At 33.7% G+C, this 19380-nt stretch overlaps 1 protein-coding gene across 11 annotated transcripts in view; it reads left to right on the top strand.

Annotated features, from left to right (window-relative positions):
• Window positions 1–19380, top strand: part of EZH2 (enhancer of zeste 2 polycomb repressive complex 2 subunit) — a 147115-nt gene that overhangs the window by 83420 nt on the left and 44315 nt on the right. For 7 of the 11 annotated variants that reach the window (XM_077148879.1, XM_077148847.1, XM_077148857.1 and 4 more), the window contains 2 exons: window positions 10612–10735; window positions 11337–11465. In XM_077148879.1, coding sequence (XP_077004994.1) covers window positions 10619–10735; window positions 11337–11465 — 246 coding nt within the window. In that variant the 5' untranslated portion in view covers window positions 10612–10618. Of the gene's footprint in view, window positions 1–10611; window positions 10736–11336; window positions 11466–19380 lie in introns of those variants that run through there. The other 4 variants (XM_077148867.1, XM_077148868.1, XM_077148907.1 and 1 more) reach the window with 2 other exon arrangements.

The following is a 19380-nucleotide window of genomic DNA, read 5'->3' as shown; positions in this document are numbered from 1 at the left end:
GTCATGTCTTAGGTAGAGAGAGAACCCATTTTTTTTAAACGATAAAATATATATGCATTTAAAAACGTAAGGATGGCAGGGGCTGTCAGGACAGAATGTAGATTTGACAAATGAATCTATCTGTAGTTCTGCTTTATAATATAACCTTGAAGAGAGTGGGGGCAAATAGGACCTAAGCTGTATAACTTTGGAAATTAGTGCTTTAACTGAATATTGTAAGGGAAAGATGAAAAAAAACACTTCATAAACACCATATTCTAGTTGGTAAATTTGTTTTGTACAGGGATACTAGTTAGTAATTCTGAAAGTACTCTACATGTATACTACAGTTACATTGTAGATAATGTAGGCCAGGTTTCTCATTGTCCGAGATATCAATATGAAATTTCAATATATATTAAATATATATATATTAAATATATATTAAAACAGTCTCATATGTATAATTATGTATACATGGATTTCCACACATCATGAATTTTTAGTCCACAGAGGAACTAGAAGCAATGACACTGTAGTAGCAGTACTGTTCTCCAGTGCAACCAATTGGGGTTCTTTGGAGAAACAGCTGATTCTAGGTTTGGAGTGGGAAAATAAAAGATGAGCCTGGAGTGAAAAGGAAGTTCTCAAAAAATGAAATGTCAGAGAGGAGCCAAACTGAAGGAACTCCCAGTAGCCAAAGGTAAAATAATTTGAGCAACGAAATAAATAACAGTATTTATAATGAAGTGTCCATGAATCCATGATATGTATTGATTGGATTAGATTAGATGAATAAAGGGAAGAGAGACAAATCTTCCTAGATAGGACAGTTCCATATGTATCTATCTATTTATTTCCCTCCTCTGGGCATAAAGTGTATGTAATTTGCTAACCCTTGGACGGGAGATGTATTTAGTGCCTTCTAAAGAATATAGAGTATGGAAAGAGAGGTAGAGTCATTGTTACAGTGGAGACACCTGGAAGATACCACCTTAGCCAAGTGATCATGTTGCCAGGGAGATTTACAACCCTGGGAGTCATGTCCTATGTAGGCGGAAGGGCAGCGAATTCTCCTGCCAAGTTGGCCTAGAGAGGCAGGCCACATCTGAGCAACAAAAGATGTTCTTTAAGGGTGACTCTTTTAGGCATAATTTAGGCATAATTATAAGTAGGCTTAGCTTCTCCTTTGGAGGAATAAGTTTCATGGGGTGAACCCCAAGATCTAGGGCTTAGCCTATTGAATTGGTTGTTACCACTGCCTGTGAGAATAGCAGGAATTCCCCAGATTGGGGAAGTTAAATATTTCTTCCTTTCTTCCTTCCCAGTCTTCCAAGACTTGACTTCTTTTTAGGGCTAAGTAATATCCACTGTATTTGTATACCACATTTTCTTTATCCATTTATTGGTTGATGGACACTTGAGTTGCCTCATGTTTTGGCTTTTATGAATAAAGCTACTGTGAACATTGGTGTACAAATATCTTTCCAAGTCCCTGCTTCATTTCTCTTGGGTATAGACATAGAATCGGGATTGCGGGATCACATGGTAGTTGTATGTTTAACATTTTGAAGAGCCACCAAGCTGTTTTTCAGTGTTTGCACAATTTTCCTCACCTTCTCCAGTACTTATTTTCCATTTAAAAATAATAGCCAGTCTAGTGGGTGTGAAAGTGGTATTTCCTTGTGGTTTTGATTTGCATTTTCCTAATGGCTGATGTTGAACCAGCTCTTCATGTGCTAATTGGCCATTTTTTATCTTTGGGGAAATGTCATTCAAGTCCTTTGCCCATTTTTAAATTGAGTTGTCTTTTTGTTGTTGAGTTGCAGTTCTGTATATATTCTGGATATTAAATCCTTCTCAGGTATGGGACTTCAAAATATTTTCTCCCATTCTGTAGTTCTTCTTTTCACTCCTTTGGTAATGTCCTTTGTATAAAGGTTTTTAATGTTTAGGGCCCATTTTTTTTCTTTTGTTGCTTGTTTGCCTCATGCAAGATCCTGGAGGTGTTTTCTTATGGTTTTTATTCTTATGTTTAGGTCCTTGATCCATTTTGAATAAATATTTGCATAGAGCATTTACTTTTGAGTTTATTAAAACAATGGATTTTTATTTAAAAAATAAGTGAAACTATTTGAATCAATAGGTGCCCTTGAAGCAAATTGTTAAACATCTTAACATAAAAGCATTATTGAAGGACCAGTGTTTTTTTCAAATAGGCAATTTTATGACAGTCTTGCTTGAAGTAAACAGACATTTTAGTTAGCGAAGGACATTGAGAATATCAAAATCATTTCACTTAAATTTTGCTGGGGTTGAATTTGATTTTATTTAGCTTATATTCAGTTTAGGGTCAAAATTAATGCTCTTCATTTTCTTAGGAAGAATGAGCAGTACCTGTAGTTTATAACTTAGACAAGTAGAAGCAGTGCTCAGCAAGACCAAATAGACATTGTTATGTCTTGGTTTAACTAATTCTTTAGGAATGAAAAACCTTCAAAGAAATGTAGCTGGGGACTCTGAACTTGCCTAGGGATCTTTTGTCTTTTTAGTCTCTAGTTTTTGGAACTAAATAAGGAGGGGCAAGAAAGTCTTCTTAGTAAAGGCTTTTCACAAGTGGATCAGGAATTGAAAATGCTGGAGGAGAATGCCGATTCTTTGGGCTTGTGTGGCGTGGTCATCTGAGAGAGGGAGAGCGGTTTACCATTTTTTTTTTTTTTTTTTTTTTTTTAAAGGAAAGACAGAGAGAAGGAAGGAAGGATAGAAGGAAGGAAGGAAGGAAGAAAGGGAAACATCTTTAAACATTTTCTTGTTTTATTGTACTTTGTTTTTCCGTTTTTTGTTACATGGGCTCGGGCCGGGAATCGAACCGAGGTCCTCCGGCATAGCAGGCAAGCACTTTGCCCGCTGAGCCACCACGGCCCTCCCGGTTTACCATTTTTGGAGTACATGGACCAGAAATCAAACCTGGGTCTCCCAGTGGCAGGTGAGAATTCTACCACTGCTGCCTGTGTACCCGAGAGAGATTTATCTTGTCCACATCTTGGGGATCTGTATAAACCTGAGAGGGTGGAAGAAGTTACTTACCTGTTGGTTAGCAAATCACCATTATGTAACAGCTCTTTCTAATGATGCGGTTGACAATAATGCAGTAAACCATTAGAATCCACCTTCTGTTAAGGCAGTGTTATATATAATTTCAACACTAAGTGAATATTTCAGAAACCTCTGTGTTAAACCTTACCCAAGCTGGTTTAAGCAAAAAATAATATATTGGCTTACATAATAGAACTGTTCTTGAGATGGTTTATAAAGGCATCTGATTCAGGGCTCCCATTTCTTGGCCTTTTTTTCTTCCTCTTCCTCCTTCTCTTTCACTTCCTTCTCCTCCTCTTCCTCCTCATCTTTGCAAGCTCCTTTCTCATGGTGGTAAATAGCTTCCAGCAATTCTTTGGGCTATATGTTTCCGTGTCCAGTCTAGTGGAAAAGAGGGAGCATTGCAGGAGACATTTTGAGATAAGCTGTGACTGGACTGATTCTGGTCATGTGTCCATGCAGCCCTTTGGATGAACCAGGATCACAAACAATTTAGATCACCTTCCTCAGATGTTCATGGTAGCTCTCAGAGAAATGTTGGTGTGAAGTTCTCAGAAAAGTGAATTGATACAGAGTGGCAAAAGCAGTATCTTCTAATGAGAAAGTATGATTATAGGGCATAATAGCTAAGATGTAGCAGTGTTTGATTTATAAAATAAAATCTGGACTGTGTAGTATTTCCTTAATTTTATTTATTCTATATAAATGAACCAGGATCACAAACAATTTAAATCACCTTCCTCAGATGTTCATGGTAGCTCTCAGAGAAATGTTGGTGTGAAGTTCTCAGAAGAGTGAATTGATACAGAGTGGCAAAAGCAGTATCTTCTAATGAGAAAGTATGATTATAGGGCATAATATCTAAGATATAGCAGTATTTGATTCATAAAATAAAATCTGGACTGTGTAGTATTTCCTTAATTTTATTTATTCTATATATATGTAGCATCTGAGGCTTTCCAATATTCTGTTAAGATTTTTGATGGTTCCTTGCCATAATCCTGTTTGATTTTTGAATTAAAGCCTGTAAACGGGTAGAATCTTGTTTTAATGACTAGAGCTATGATTTGTTTTGAATAAGAAGGTATTTTCATATCCTGGATAAAAACCATACAAGGGTCATTTTACTGTGAAACTAAAATCTTCTTGAATGAGAAATTTAAAAACTGAATGTATTCACAAATCCCCATCCATTTAGTTGCCAGTTATTTTATTAAAGATTTCCTCTGCTAATATTTGGATCTATATTTTAATATTTAGCTATGGTATAGTAGAATGATCACTGACATAGGGTCAGAAGACCTGATTTAAGTCCTAGCTGTACCATTCATGGGGGAAAGGAGTGGGAATGAAGGTAACATTTGAAAGCTTACTGCCAGATATAGAGCTATAAATGTGTTCACATGTGTTTTTATTTGGTGTACGTAACCAAGCTTTGAGATAAGTGATGTTATTCCTATTTTTTTTGGTGAGGACTTCAAGGAAATAGCAACCTCAATAAAAATAAACTTCAGGTTTTAGAAAAGAATCTTTTGATTGGTGCAGGCAACTGGATCAACTGCTACCTCTGTTGTTGAGATTCATCATTTTTCTGGCTCAAGCATTTATGTCTATTACCTTTTTAAATTTGTGGAACAACTGACAAGGTTAGAACAGTAAAATAAGACTTTACAAATGACTGTACAAATGATGTATAGGATACAAGTTAATCATTTTCAGTGAAGGTTAGTAAGCCTTATATTTTTGTTTATTTTTAAATCTGTTTGCCAGGCACACAGCTGGGCTCTTGGATTTTACAAATGAATAAAAATGATTTTTTGCTATTGAGGAGGGATTAGAGGGGTGGAGTGGAGTGAAAAACATGAAAACATGATTTCAGTGTTTGTAAATGCTATAATAGAAGTTTGTTTTATGTAAAATAACCTTCCAAATGGTGCCTTAAATTTTGTCTTTTTAAAAATTGTATCTATCTGTTTATCCCCATAGAATATAACCCAAAGAATATTCTGAACACGATTTCTATATTGTGATTCAAAGGTCATGATCATTAGATTTTAAGTTTCCCCTAAATGAATTACATATTTTTGTTATTTTCCCCTTTGCATTGTTATCAAATCATCCTATAGCTTAAAATCTTAATGTACGTACTTCTTTATTTGGAAAAGCTTTGTGAAATAAATGGAAATTTATCTATATTTGCCCTTTTACAGAGAGCTTAGTTCTAGAATCAGTTTTTTTGAGACGTTTTATTGAAATATATTCATGTACCATTTAAAATTAGTTTTGAAATGTTATTGACCTGGTAATCTCTTTAGGCAGTAATACCTTTGGTAAGTGAAAATGTTTTGTGATGACCTACTTTATTACAGATGTTATTAATGGTAGAAAACATGAAAGATATTCTAGAATATTAGATAAGAAGGGTTGTGTTACTAAAACATTAACCACTAATTATAATATATAACAATATTACAATATCTTCTTGAAAACATAAAATATGCATCTTAAAAAATGAATTGCAATAACACCCACATTACATTTCAGTTAAAACTAAATACCATATTGATACTGTATACAGATTTTGTTGGACTAGGTCTGCTACCTCCTAAGCCAAAAATTTGTCCAGTCAGACTCCCTCTCATTAGCCTGTGAACTAATAAGACCCTGATTCCTTTTCCTTCTAGTTCCTAGGCCTTTGAAATGCTAAGTGGTCTAAAAATAATTTGCATAAAATTACTTAAGGTTGTCTATTAACTAAACTAACTGACATGGACAATTGCCACAAAATTATTAAATAGAAAGCTAGGATTTCTTCCTAAAGATGTCCTATTGCCCTGCATCATTGTCTTCCTAACCTCATTTTCTGCTTTACCTCAAAGATGAGGTCATCTGCTTGAGTTTAGTCTTCTTAATTCTAATGACTTTTAGCTTGCTTCACTTTAGCAATCCATAGGCGAGGTCACTTTGAACCTTTTCACAGAAAAAATTACATCTCTGTGATCTCATTCAGCCTCTCTTAGCTCAAGTTCTGAAATCTTTGTCCACTCTTATCACTTCATTCTCCTCATTCCCTTCTTATTTTCAATCTCTTTCTCATTGTCTTTTTTATTCCACTAACAGGGTCTTCAGCCAAACACCCCCATCTTTACTTGCCCTACTATCCAGAAAACTTACACATCCCTTTTTATTCTTTTTCATTTCTTTGCCTTTTCAAATCTAATTTATCTTTCAAAATTCACTTCCATTGTCACTTTTCCTGCAGTCCTGCAGTTTTTTACATCCTTCCCACCAAACTACTTTTACATATATATTTCATATTCTATATTTGCTTCTTTTCTGCCTTCTTAACTATATAACATAAGCCCCATAAGGGCAAGTTCTGTGTTTTATTCATCTCTTTATACTTATTGCCTGGTTTGTAATCAGTTATTTCATGCTTGAGAAAAGAATTTTTTTGCCCCTCTTAGTTCTGAATAATCTACCATCTGTTTTCTCATTATCTGATTGCTGAATATTGCCATACAAAGTTACCCACTGAACTCAGGGCCTTTTTTCTTACCCTAAATCAGTTTCCCTCACTGCCTGAGTTTTATGTAAACAAATAAATGAAGCTCTATTCAGTTATTTAAACCATGTCCAGTTGTTTAAACCCTTACTCATTTATTTAGGTCATAACCTCCCTCATCTTGTATATTTAAATCATCACCAAGTCTGGGCAAAGGTATTCTCTAAATAATTCTTGAATTCATTTTCTTGTTTCCATTCTGGTCTCAGAAGCTACCATCATCTCTTTTTTTAGAGACTATAGTGCAGTGATATCTAACCTGGCCTTACCTACAGCTACCCCTTTACTGTCCCCCAGATCTCCTTCGTTCTTTACTACAGTCAGCATGATCTTTTAAAAATGTAAATTCTTCTCTCTTCTTTGTTACTTAAAAAACAATCAATGCCTTCCCATTCTTCCTAAAATGAAGAAAAATTCTTAACCAGTTTTTTAAAGCTTTTGTACAATTGAACAGAAATGTCTTAATCATTTGAGGATACAAATTTGATTTTTTAATACTTTTAGAAAATGTCATAGACGAGGACACTGCTTAGACTTAAACTAGTGTCTCTGCAGTATGAATTTGATGTCTAGTGAACTATAGGCTGCTCCCACGTTTAGACATTGGTGTCTGCAACTAAAGATAATGTAGAAGAATTTACTTGGCATTTGCTGCATTCCTTTTTTCTCTTGCTACCAGAAATCCTTCATGTGGAAAAAGGTGGCACAAGAGACAAAGTACAGACTTTATCACAGTATTTAAGGAGAAGTATGATGAGAGTGTGTGAGTGTATTGGGGAGAGACTTTTTATTTTTAATATTTTTAGAGATCTTCACATGTTCCACATGTGTGCAATCAATCAGTGGCTAACAATATCATTATATAATTGTGTATTCATCACCATGATCATTTTTTAGGACATTTGCATCACTCCAGAAAAGAAATAAGAAAAAAAAAAAAAACTCATACCATACACCTTACCCCTCCCTCTCTTTGATTACTAGTATTTCCATCTACCCAATTTATTTTACCCTTTATCCTCCCTATTATTTATTTTATCCTTTTTTTTTTTTTTACTCATCTGTCCATACCCTGGATTAAAGTAGCATCAGACACATGGTTTTCACAGTCACACAGTCACATTGTAAAAGTTACATATTTACACAATTGTCTTCAAGAATCAAGGCTACTGGAACACAGCTCAGCAGGTTCAGGTACTTCCCTCCACCCACTCCAATACACCATAAACTGAAAAGGGATATCTATATAATGCATAAGAATAACCTCCAGGATAACCTCTCAACTCTGTTTGAAATTTCTCAGCTACTGGAACTTTCTTTTGACTCATTTCTTCTGTCTTCTCTCTTTTGGTCAGGAAGGCTTTCTCAATCTATTGACGCCAGGTCCCGGCTCATTCTGGGATTTCTGTCCCATGTTTCCAGGGAGATTTACACACCTGGGAGTTGCTAGAAAGGACTAAATGATGCTCATTTTAGAAATATGCTTCTTTGTTCCGTCTTTATTTTATCTTCCCCTCTCTGGTTTCTTTCTCACCAACGGTGGGATTTTTATTGCATGATAGTCCTTTAGTTTTGTGACCTTCAAGCTTAATCTGGGATTATGTGCAGGAAGCCAACTATGGGACTGTTTTCTTCCTTTTTTTTCTGCTTATAGGCTTTGGGATAAGATTCCTTTGCAGGATTTTCCTACCATCTAAGGGATTTCTGCAAAATTAATTAACAATGTAAGATTTCTCAAGTTTTTCCTTGACTCTTGAGCCTAATTTTAAGTAGATTTAGCCTGTTCTTTGCAGGAATAAATTTCATAGAGGTGAACCCCAAGATCGAGGGCTTGGCCTATTGAATTGGTTGTCCCCACTGCTTATGAGAATATCAGAATTTCTCGAAATGAGGAAGTTGAATATTTCCTCCTTTCTCCCCGATACACTTAAAGCCACCAAAAATGGATCTCTTAGTTAGCTTAACCATAGATGTATTTAAATAAAGTATCCGTATAATTATTGTAAAGCCTCTGTTAGTGCAGTAAATTTCATAAACCAATTTAAAATTAAGGCAACAAAGAAAAAAATCTACAAATTCAGATAAAGCTTTACATTTTAAGTATTGAACACTTAATTGGGTAACATTTGATCAGCTATCAAAACTGTGAATGTTCTCAAAATATCAAAGAGAAAGTTCTTATGAATATCTGCATTGCTATAGTAATGACCTATGTTACTAAATATTTTCCTGATTTTAGGAAAATATGAAGATGGAAATATTTTTAGTTAACATGTGGAAATCTTAACCACCTAAAATGTTATCTCAGTTAGCTTATCCATAGGCATCTTAAAAAAAAAATCTAAGTAATCATCGTAAAGCCTGTTTGTACAGTATGTTTCATAAACTAATTATTAAATTTATTTATAATTATTAAAATTACTATTAGATATGAAACATATTTAAAAATTATTATTAAAATACTACTTTATTCACTGCCCAAATTACTCTGGGATGTATTTTGGGGCATCACACTAACCTGGACAAACCAACAAAATCTCACCCTCTATTCAAGAGTCCATGTACTTATGATGTTCAACTAAACTGACTGTACAAGTTAAATTAGGAAACATACTACCCAAAATATAGATTTTGCACCAAATAAACATCTTTCTCCCTTTAGTCTCACACAGAAGTTTTAAAATATGGACTGTAGCATGCTTTTCCCAGTATTCTGATATACCTTAGTCCTATCCAGATCAGCTTCATTCACACCTCTACTTGAAATCTGATCATCACTTGTCACATAAATATTGGGGCTGTACTTTGATTTGAACATTTACCATATATTATACTGTTTACTATGTATGGTGCTGTATGTAAATTTCCCTTCTTTTTTAAATTTACCTTTTAAAAACTATTGTTATGCCTTTTTTTTTTCCTGGAGCAATTATTTTATTAATATGAAGTGATTTTAGAAAATCTAGCGTGGCTGAAACAGTTTCAATGAATAGCATTTCTCTTATTCTCATTTCTTCTTGTTCTTGTTTTACAAAGGTATAGTTTGATTGTAAACCTTGACAAATAAATGTATAGTTTGAGGGAGGCATCTATGGAGATTACATATTTCCAACTCAAATAAGGGAATCACAGCTGGGGGACCAAGAAATAGCATAAAAAAGAAACAAAAAAAAACATTCTCCAAACAGTTTTCTCAGCACTCAGGCACTTATCCTCAGAGTTGAATTGTGTTCCTGGGAAATCCGTCATTTCGGTCAACCACCTACTGCCTACATGCAGTACTTAAGCCTGTTTTTTCGATGACTGTGATTATAGCTATCACATGTTAGTTACCCAAGACATTGTGGGCAAGAGCCCTTTGCACCCTTCTCAAAGACAGCTCCAAGTCCAGTCACCTTTGGTTGCTAGCCATGTTTTTCATCAACACCCTCCCTGAGGGTGGTCTGAAACTGTTTTTAGGACACCTGGGGGCGGGGGGTAGAGCTGAAAAAAATTGTGTTCCCCTCTAGTGTACAGCTCTCCAGAGACAAGACCTGTGGCCTTGTGTTTTCTTCATACCTCTTTGATGTCAACAGCTAATTAAGGCTATGCCTTACTTTTGTAACAGCTAATTTATTGATGAAAAACTTACAGTATGTTTATGCATTTTTTTCCCTCCACAAATACATATCTCAGAGTAAAAACTAGCTTGTGGTTTTATGCTTTAATTTATGTAATGGTATCACAATTTTCTAAGATAGCTGGTATTCAGGAGTGTATAAGTTTTCTAAATAAAAATCTTTAGAAAATTGTATTTAAACAGTTTATTACTTTGGAAATGTTTTGAATAAATGAGCATACTTTGGCAAATGTCAAGAATGTAATATTTGTTATTTCTTTTGTTGATTATTAGTTGGCTGGGGATTAAGACTCAAGTCATCATTTTCAGGCTGGTTAGATTAGTGATTTTATTATGAAACCATTGCTTTTAGAATAATCATGGGCCAGACTGGGAAGAAATCTGAGAAGGGACCAGTTTGTTGGCGGAAGCGTGTAAAATCAGAGTACATGCGACTGAGACAGCTCAAGAGGTTCAGAAGAGCTGATGAAGTAAAGGTATTATTTTATCCTTTGTGAAAATGCATATATGATTAAGGATCGTTTTGGTGTGTTTTTTTTTTCCTTAAAGTTAAATAAGCTTTAATTTGAAATAGTACATTTTCAGACAAGATCATATTTGTACTTGGGTAAATGAAGACTTGGAAGCTAAGGTCCCTTGATCTGAATTAACATAAAGATTGTCTCATGCACATTAAGACAATATAAAAATTTTAATTTAATGTCTATTCAACTAATTTTGAAATCAGTATCTTTTTACTATACTTTTATAGAGCATGCGTAGACTCACGATCCAACATTAAGGCATGTGTTTCATGGTTTTATGTTTCTAGAGTCATTGTGAATTTTTTATGCAAAGATAACAGATAACAGAGAATGGATGAAAATAATTTCCTTTCTCCTCCCACCTAAAAGTATAGGTGTGGTGTTTTTCTATTTGAATGTGGCAAACTATACATTCTAGTGTAACATTGTATGCTTTTGAAGAATGTTTCTGATATTTTTGAGAAATCACTAGATTTTAAAAACCTGCTGTAGAGATGTTACTAATTTTCTAACAATAAACAATTTCTCTTCTCCTTCCTTTGTTTCTTTAAAGAGTATGTTTAGTTACAATCGTCAGAAAATTTTGGAAAGAACAGAAATCTTAAACCAAGAATGGAAACAGCGAAGGATACAGCCCGTGCACATCATGACTTCTGTGAGCTCATTGCGCGGGACTAGGGAGGTTGGTTAACATAACATGTAGTAATTATCAGCACATTTGGTTTATGCTATTGGAATGTTGGTTGATTATTGGAAGGAAGTCATTGATCCCTCAGTATGTCCATCTTTTTACTAGCCATTTCTTTTTTTAATGTCCAACTGTTAAAAACAGCTGCTTACGTGATACTACTAAGCTATTCCTATAACGTTTCTAAGTGTTTAGAGTATACATTCACTGTTAATTGGTTGATTCCTAGATTTTCTAAGACTATGGCTTAAGGTATTTTTTTAAATTAAGTTCTCTTTAATGTCCTTGCTAGATCACTACTTTAGAGTAAAGTTTCTGACTCACAGTTGTCTTTTTTTTTTTTTCCTTTAATATGAAGTAGCCATGTAGTAAGACATGTCCATTCATTTTCATGGACTAAGATAGCTTTTTACTATATATTTTGCTCAAAATCTAAGACATAATTTTTTGGGGGAGGGTGCATGGTCAGGAAATCAAACTCGGTCGGGTCTCCCTCATGAAAGACGAGCATTCTACCACCGAACCACCTGTGCGCCCAAGATTGATTCTTTTTTAAATTCAGTGTTGAGAGATTGGAGTTTTCTGCTCTGTTGTATTTCCTGAACAAGTTAGATCTTAATGGCTGGCTCCAAGGTTTTCTATTTCGAAGGTGATAAATCTGTAGTAGAGCCTAATTTACTGTCATGTTAAAACACAAGTTGCAACAAGATAGAAAGGAAATGACAGAAGCTAAACAATAAAGAACCAATCATTAGAATTTGGCTAAGGCGTTTTTGTATAAGTAGCTATATTTATAGAGAAATACATGGAATAGGATATGAATTCTATTTGTAATGGAAGTTTAAGGAAGAAAAGAGGAGTTAGTGATTTGGAATTTAGATTACACTGTATTGTAGATGATTATCTGGGTATCTAAACATGGACAGCATCTTAACAGTGGAATTTGTTATAAATTTTTTTCAATGTAGTCATTTTTTACATAACATTAAGTGATAATTTGCTATTTTATAAGGACTGTTTTGCTTGCATGACACATTAGCTTCAAAGACTTGTCAGTGTTAGCACAATAGCTCAATCTGTGCTGCAGACAGTATCCTAATGATTTCAGTGATGTCATGGTGGTCTTGATGGTAGTAACACATGAGTTGGAATGATTTTATGCAGGTGACAACTCTTTAAAGCTCTGCTTTATAATTGTGTAAACATTATATGCTAAAATCCTTTGCCTTATTATGTTATTTCGATGGTAAGATTTCTGAAGCTCAAGAAATTACCTACCTGGAACAGATTAGGTCCTAGACATTTAGGTAAATGACTTTTTATTAATATACTACAGGTAAAAGAGACTATTTCCTATTCCAGTCAGTACGTTCTCAAAAGGGATCGGTATGGGGCTTCTTGAGTAAATTTTTTTTTTTTTTTTTGGAAGTTTTGTCTGGCGAACCTTTTGGAAATTTTGAGATGAAAGGAAAAGAAACTTCATTTCCCCCTGCTCCCTTGGAGGAATAAGTCTTTGAAATTTGGAGAAATAAAGTAGAAACACATGGGAATGCTTATTTTTGCCACCGTTAATCTCAAAATGCTATTTAAAGCACAATTTTACATTATAAGAAAGTTAAGAATAAAAGTGATGTCTGGCACTGTGCCTAGGTACTTTGCACACATTATCTCATTTAATTTTCATGATTGTTAGTTATAGTATTCCTTTTTGTTTCCAGGCAGGGAAAGTGAGCTTTAAGAGTTGTTAGTTTGCTAGCTCTAATGATCAGTTGTGGGCCCAGAATAGTATACTTTACTCAGACACATTAAGGAATATTAAGGTACATTAGAACTTGATTTGCTCATAATGTTTTGACATTAAAGTTAAGACAAAAGTTTATTCCAAAGAATACTTACTAATTGAATTTTGCTTTTAATTTTGTCAAATGGAGAGAAAAGTAATTGAACTTAACGGTAGCTTTTTTTGAGTGTTTATGTGAAATAGAATTGTGAGAAGAAATCTCTATTTTAATTAAAAAAAATTGTTTTCTAAACTTAGTCTGCCACAGTGCCACAGTACAAGAAGAACATTTTCAAAAAATATTGGGGGGAAAGAAAAATCTATAACTTCAGAAATTCAGTTTCTGTCTTATAAGAACTCTTACCTTGTCAAGGTCATCACTTTTTTTTTTTACTTTTTTTTTTTTTTTTTACATGTGTAGGAATCGAACCCGGGTCCTCTGGCATGGCAGGTGAGCATTCTTGCCTGCTGAGCCACCGTGGCCCGCCCAAGGTCATTACTTTTTGAGTTACTGTCTATAAGCTGATTCTGCTGCAAATGGTTCTTCTTTTAGCACATCTTCAATGACTTGTGGAAGCTGAAGATTTATATAGTTGATGATAAGCTTTTTGGTATTATCACAATATATAAAATTGTAGGTCTGGAAAGGACTTCAATGATATCTTAGTCTACCCCCTTAATTTCCAGGTGAGAATACATCTGTATTTATTTTTTGTTTGAGCATTTCCAGCTCCATATCAATTTATTTTATATGGAGTTTGAAGTAGGTTAGAAGCAGAAATATAAAAGCATGCTTTGCAAAAACTTTCCTAATAGGTTATAATAATAATAGGCTTGGCAGAATTTCAGACTATTATATTGATCTCAACCCCTGAAGTCTATAGCCTTCCAGATTTGGAAGTGCCATTATCTCATTAAATTAAAATAAAAATCATTATTTTAATTGATTGCTTATTATTATTTATTTTATTTTATTTTCTTATTATTAATTAAAATAAAATCATTATTTTAATTGATTGCTTATTATTATTATTATTATTATTATTATTTTGCATAGGTAGGTACCAGGAATTGAGCTTGGATCTCCAGCATGGCAGGCAAGAATTCTGCCTGCTGAGCCACTTGTGGCCTGCCCAGTAACTGCTTATTTTTATAAGTCAGTCATATGTAAGTGCTATCCATCAGTTTAAGTCCTCTGTAGCATGATGAATAAATGACAATTTTCAGCTCTTCAGTCAAGCATTACACTGTACTCTCATCTGCACTTGTAGAATTAGATATACTCAGTCTTACAATGACTGATTTTCATGAAGAATGTCTAACAAAAGTTTATCTTCTGATCCAATGAAATAACTCCTTTAGTTGCTAACCTCAGAAGCCTCAGGGAGCTCAGCAGTTGAACTAAGAGACCATTTCTTTATTATTTCCTTAATTGGTGTTTTTAGGATACCTTTGGGCACCAAGATTTTATTCACTTATTTATTTTTAAATTCAATTTTATCGAATATAGTCACACCATACCACCCATCCAGAATATTTTAACTCAAAATGTCTTTCTTTTCTTTTTAAAAATATTTATAACTTGAAGATAGTGACTAAAATATTTTTTACATTTATCTCCTGTACTCTTTTTTTTTTTTAACTTTTAAAATTGTGTAATATAACATGTATACAAAGCAGAGAAAGGAAAAAGCAATTATTTTCAGATCACTCTTCATAAGTAGTTAACAGGACAAATCCTGGAGTTTGTTATGGGCTACCATACCATCCTCTGATATTTTTCCTTCTAGCTGCTTCAGGATATAGGAAGCTAGGGAGCTTAAATATTTTTTTATCATCACAAATTGACTTTTTCTTTTTTTGTGAAAAATAACATATATACAAAAAAGCTATAAATTTCAAAGTACAGCACCACAATTAGTTGTAGAACATATTTCAGAGTTTGACATGGGTTACAGTTTCACAATTTTAGGTTTTTACTTCTAGCTGCTCTAAAATACTAGAGACTAAAAGAGGTATCAGTTTAGTGATTCAGCATTCTCTCCTGTACTCTTAAGTTAATCTTTCTAAGGAGTATCTAGCTTCAAAATGTTTAAGCAATAAGTATAGCCCAAGGGATGTACATCTCATTGCCATAATAATTGTTTTTAGGTGACTTTCGTTACCTTCTTATCAATAAAGAACTTTATCTTATCTAAATCTTCATAAATTGATAGTTATAGTCTTTAATATGTCTGTTTTTCCAGTTTTAATGAAGGAACTGGTTTAGGGCTTGCTGTTAGAGATCTCATTTGTTCATTTCTTGCCACAGAAAGAGGACATTTTCTCCTTCCTTGTTTTTTTTTTTAATAATAGTTTTATTGACATTTCACAAAATTTTTACAATTCACCCATTTTAAATGTACCGTTCGGTGTTTTTTTAGTATTTATACAGAGTTGTATAACCATCACCTCAATCTTATTTTAGAATATTGTTAGAAATATTTTTAAAAAGGACATTGGAATACATAAATATTTGAAATTCAATTAATTTTCAATTTAGAAGAAATTGAGTCACCTGTAGAGCTGAAAATGCTTGCTATGAATTACTTGGCATATCTCAAAAACAGTTACAAATGAGATATAACTTGAAATTCATTCTCCTGTGGATTAATCCTGGCTAGACAGAGCAATTTAAAAGAAACATTTTTCCAACTTCAGCAACATTTCAATGTCATACCTAATAACAGTAAATTAAAATGAGGTAACACTGTCTTCCATGAGGGAGACCGCGTTCGATTCCAGGACCATGTACTCCCCCCCCCCAATGAGGTAATAGGCCTGCTCCTTTATTGTTTCTTATACAAAATTTTTACTGTCTATTCATATTAAGCCTGGAAGAGAGACTTGCTCAAATAATTGATGTCTGGTCTTCTGGGCAAGTGATATAATTGGTTTAGTAATTCAAAATTATACTGGAATTATGCATTTTTAGATTCCCAGAAGAATATATTGTACTTATAAAACTTTGGGTCCTATTTACTAATAAAATGAATGAGAATTTTTGGTGTGTATTTAAACATGAGGCTTCTTCAGAACATTGAATCAGCATCAGAAGGTCGTGGTCCTCATTCATGAAGAATTAAAGAAATCTTGCACTTTTTAACGTGTAGGTTTGTTCATCCTAGCGTATTTGCAGTTGAATGTTTTGGAGGGGATTTCTTCAAAATAGGGTCAAATGTATAATTTCTTTCATGTATTGGCAATTTGAACTTAATCATTTTTGTTGTAGGAAAAGAATAACATTTGTTTGGTTTACATGTAAATACTTCATTACATTATTATTGACTTGGCAATGCAATCCACTCAGTTAAATTGTAAATAAGAAATTTAGTTACTGTTTACAAAGAAAAAATAAAATGCCAGTGTCTGATGTTATGTAGTGTTTTGTATTCAAATACACTCTTAACTTTGTGTTGCAACTAACATGTCTTCCTTTCTAAGTTTCAGGATGATAGGACGTATAGGTCTAGATTCTCATAAACTTTTTGAGCAAATAGGCCATTTTTCTCACGCCTATAGAAATAAATGAATGACTATCAAGTTCTGTTTTACTCAGTCTGAACCTAGCCATCGGATCGGTTCTTGGTGCCTCCACACACTGTTCTTAAGTTACTGTTTGCTGCCACTTTCCTCTCTTAACCATACTTCTTGGTATTTCCTTCGAGAATTGAGTCTTCTGTTAACTCTGCTGGTCCTTTTTAAGTTACCACAGTCTTTGTTTACTCTCCGGTTTTATTTAGGCTGAACTAGATGACCACAAAGCAGATTTTCCTTTTCTTTTGAAAGGAAACCAATACAAGCATTTTATGCTTTTCCAGAGATTCATTTTTTCAAAAACAGAAAGGTCGTTTATGAAGTTTAATATCTTGTTTATTACTTTTCATAGTTTACAACTTTTAAAAGCACAGTTTGTGTTTTTAAAGCTGTGAAATTGAGAGAGAAGTTTCTTTCCCAAAATGCAAAACCAGTTTTTCAGTTATTTAAAAAATAACAACAAACCAAATACAAAAGATGCTTGCCTAGTCTGGGATGTTAAAAATTGATTTATTATTTGAAGAAATAAGAAAATTTTCCTAGCTCTAGAGCTTTTGTTATAATTTAGCTTGATAACCCAGACTGAATTAATTTTACTGTTTAGGGTTTTATCGTTTCATTATATAAAATAACATTTGGGAAATGTTGGGCAGATTCATGAGGTACCCAAATAACTGATGAGGTGGTTTTATACTTGCTAATGTATCTCTTGGGTTAATGATACTTCATCTTTCTCCACTTAGAAGGTAATACATGATTATTCTGAAAATTTAAATAACACAGAAATCTGCAAAAAAACAAACAAAAAACCCCACAGAAATCTATATAAACAGAAGGCAGAGGTCCTTATAGGCCAACCCTTCTGACTATTTTTTTTTTCAGAATTCTTTTTCTGAGTATTATAATATGCAAATAATAATGATGATGATATACTTCTGCTTAGAATTACTACCCAGAAACAGCATTGCTGCAAGTTTGTGCTGTCAATTTACCACCTCTTTAAAAATGTACTGGGTGTGATGCTATGGACATATACCATAATTTATTGACCTATTCCTAATTGGTGGACATTTAGATTTTTATTTTTTACTTTTGCAGATAGACTCTTTACATTTTTTGACTTATTTTATAGGAGAAGTGCTTAGAAATAGAATTGCTAAATCAAAAGATTATGCATCTTTTAAATACATATTACTAAATTATTCCCTCCAGAAGTTTTTTTTAGTGTTTTTATAGAGAATCTTCACAAACATACAGTTCCACCATAGTATGCAATCAGTGCCTCACAATATCATCACATGGTTGTGTATTCATTACCATGATCATTTTTAGAACATTTACATCACTCCAGAAAAGAAATAAAAAGGACAAAAAAAACAATTAAATCCCATGCCCCTTACCCATCCTTCTCATTGAGCACCAGTATTTCAATCTACCCAAATTATTTACCCTCTGCCCACCATTAATTATTTTTTATCCTTATTTTTTTACTCATCTGTCCATACTCTGTATAAAGGGTCATTAAACACAAAGTTTTCACAATCACACGGTAAAAGCTATCAAGACTACTGGAACACAGTTAAAGTTCAGCTACTTCCCTCTAGCCACTCCAATATACCACAAACTAAAAAGGAATATCTTTATAATGCATAATAATAACCTCTAGGATACTTCTTGACTCTGTTTGAAATCTCTAAGCCACTAAAATTTTATTTTGTCTTATTTCTCTCTTTCCCCTTTTGGTCAAGAAAGCTTTCTCAATCCCAGGATGCCGGGTCCCGGCTCATCCCCGGGGGAGTCAGGTTCCACATTACCAGGGAGACTTACCTACCCCTCTGGGAGTTGCGTCCCATGTAGGGGGTGGGGGTGGGGGGGAAGAATAGGAAGTTCACTTGCCAAGTTGACATACAGAGAGAGGCTACATCTGATCAACAAAAGAGATTCTCTCCCAGAAATTTTATGTTTATGCCTTCATCAGCTGTTATGAAGGTGTCTTTTTACCTATAATCTTTTTTTATTATGCATAACAACATACAAACAAACATTACCAGATGATCATTCCATTCTTGATACATAATCAGTAACTCACAATATCATCAGATAGTTGTATATTCATCATGATCTTTTCTTAGAACATTTGCATCAATTCAGAAAAAGAAATAAAAAGAAAACAGAAAAAAATTCATACATACTATACCCCTTACCCCTCCCTTTCATTGATCACTAGCATTTCAATCTACTAAATTTAACATTTGTTCCCGTTATTTATTTATTTTTAATCCATATGTTTTACTTGTCTGTCAATAAGGTAAATAAAAAGAGCATCAGACACAAGGTTTTCACAATTACACAGTCACATTGTGAAAGCTATATCATTATACAATCATCTCCAAGAAACATGGCTACTGGAACATGGCTGTACGTTTTCAGACAGTTCCCTCCAACCTCTCTATTGCACCTTAACTAAAAAGGTGATATCTATCTAATGCGAAAGAATAACCTCCAGGATAACCTCTCCACTCTGTTTGGAATCTCTCAGCCACTAACACTTTA

Source organism: Tamandua tetradactyla, chromosome 1, assembly GCF_023851605.1.
Source record: "Tamandua tetradactyla isolate mTamTet1 chromosome 1, mTamTet1.pri, whole genome shotgun sequence".
Classification (NCBI taxonomy): domain Eukaryota; kingdom Metazoa; phylum Chordata; class Mammalia; order Pilosa; family Myrmecophagidae; genus Tamandua; species Tamandua tetradactyla.
This window is presented reverse-complemented; position numbering and strand designations above follow the sequence as displayed.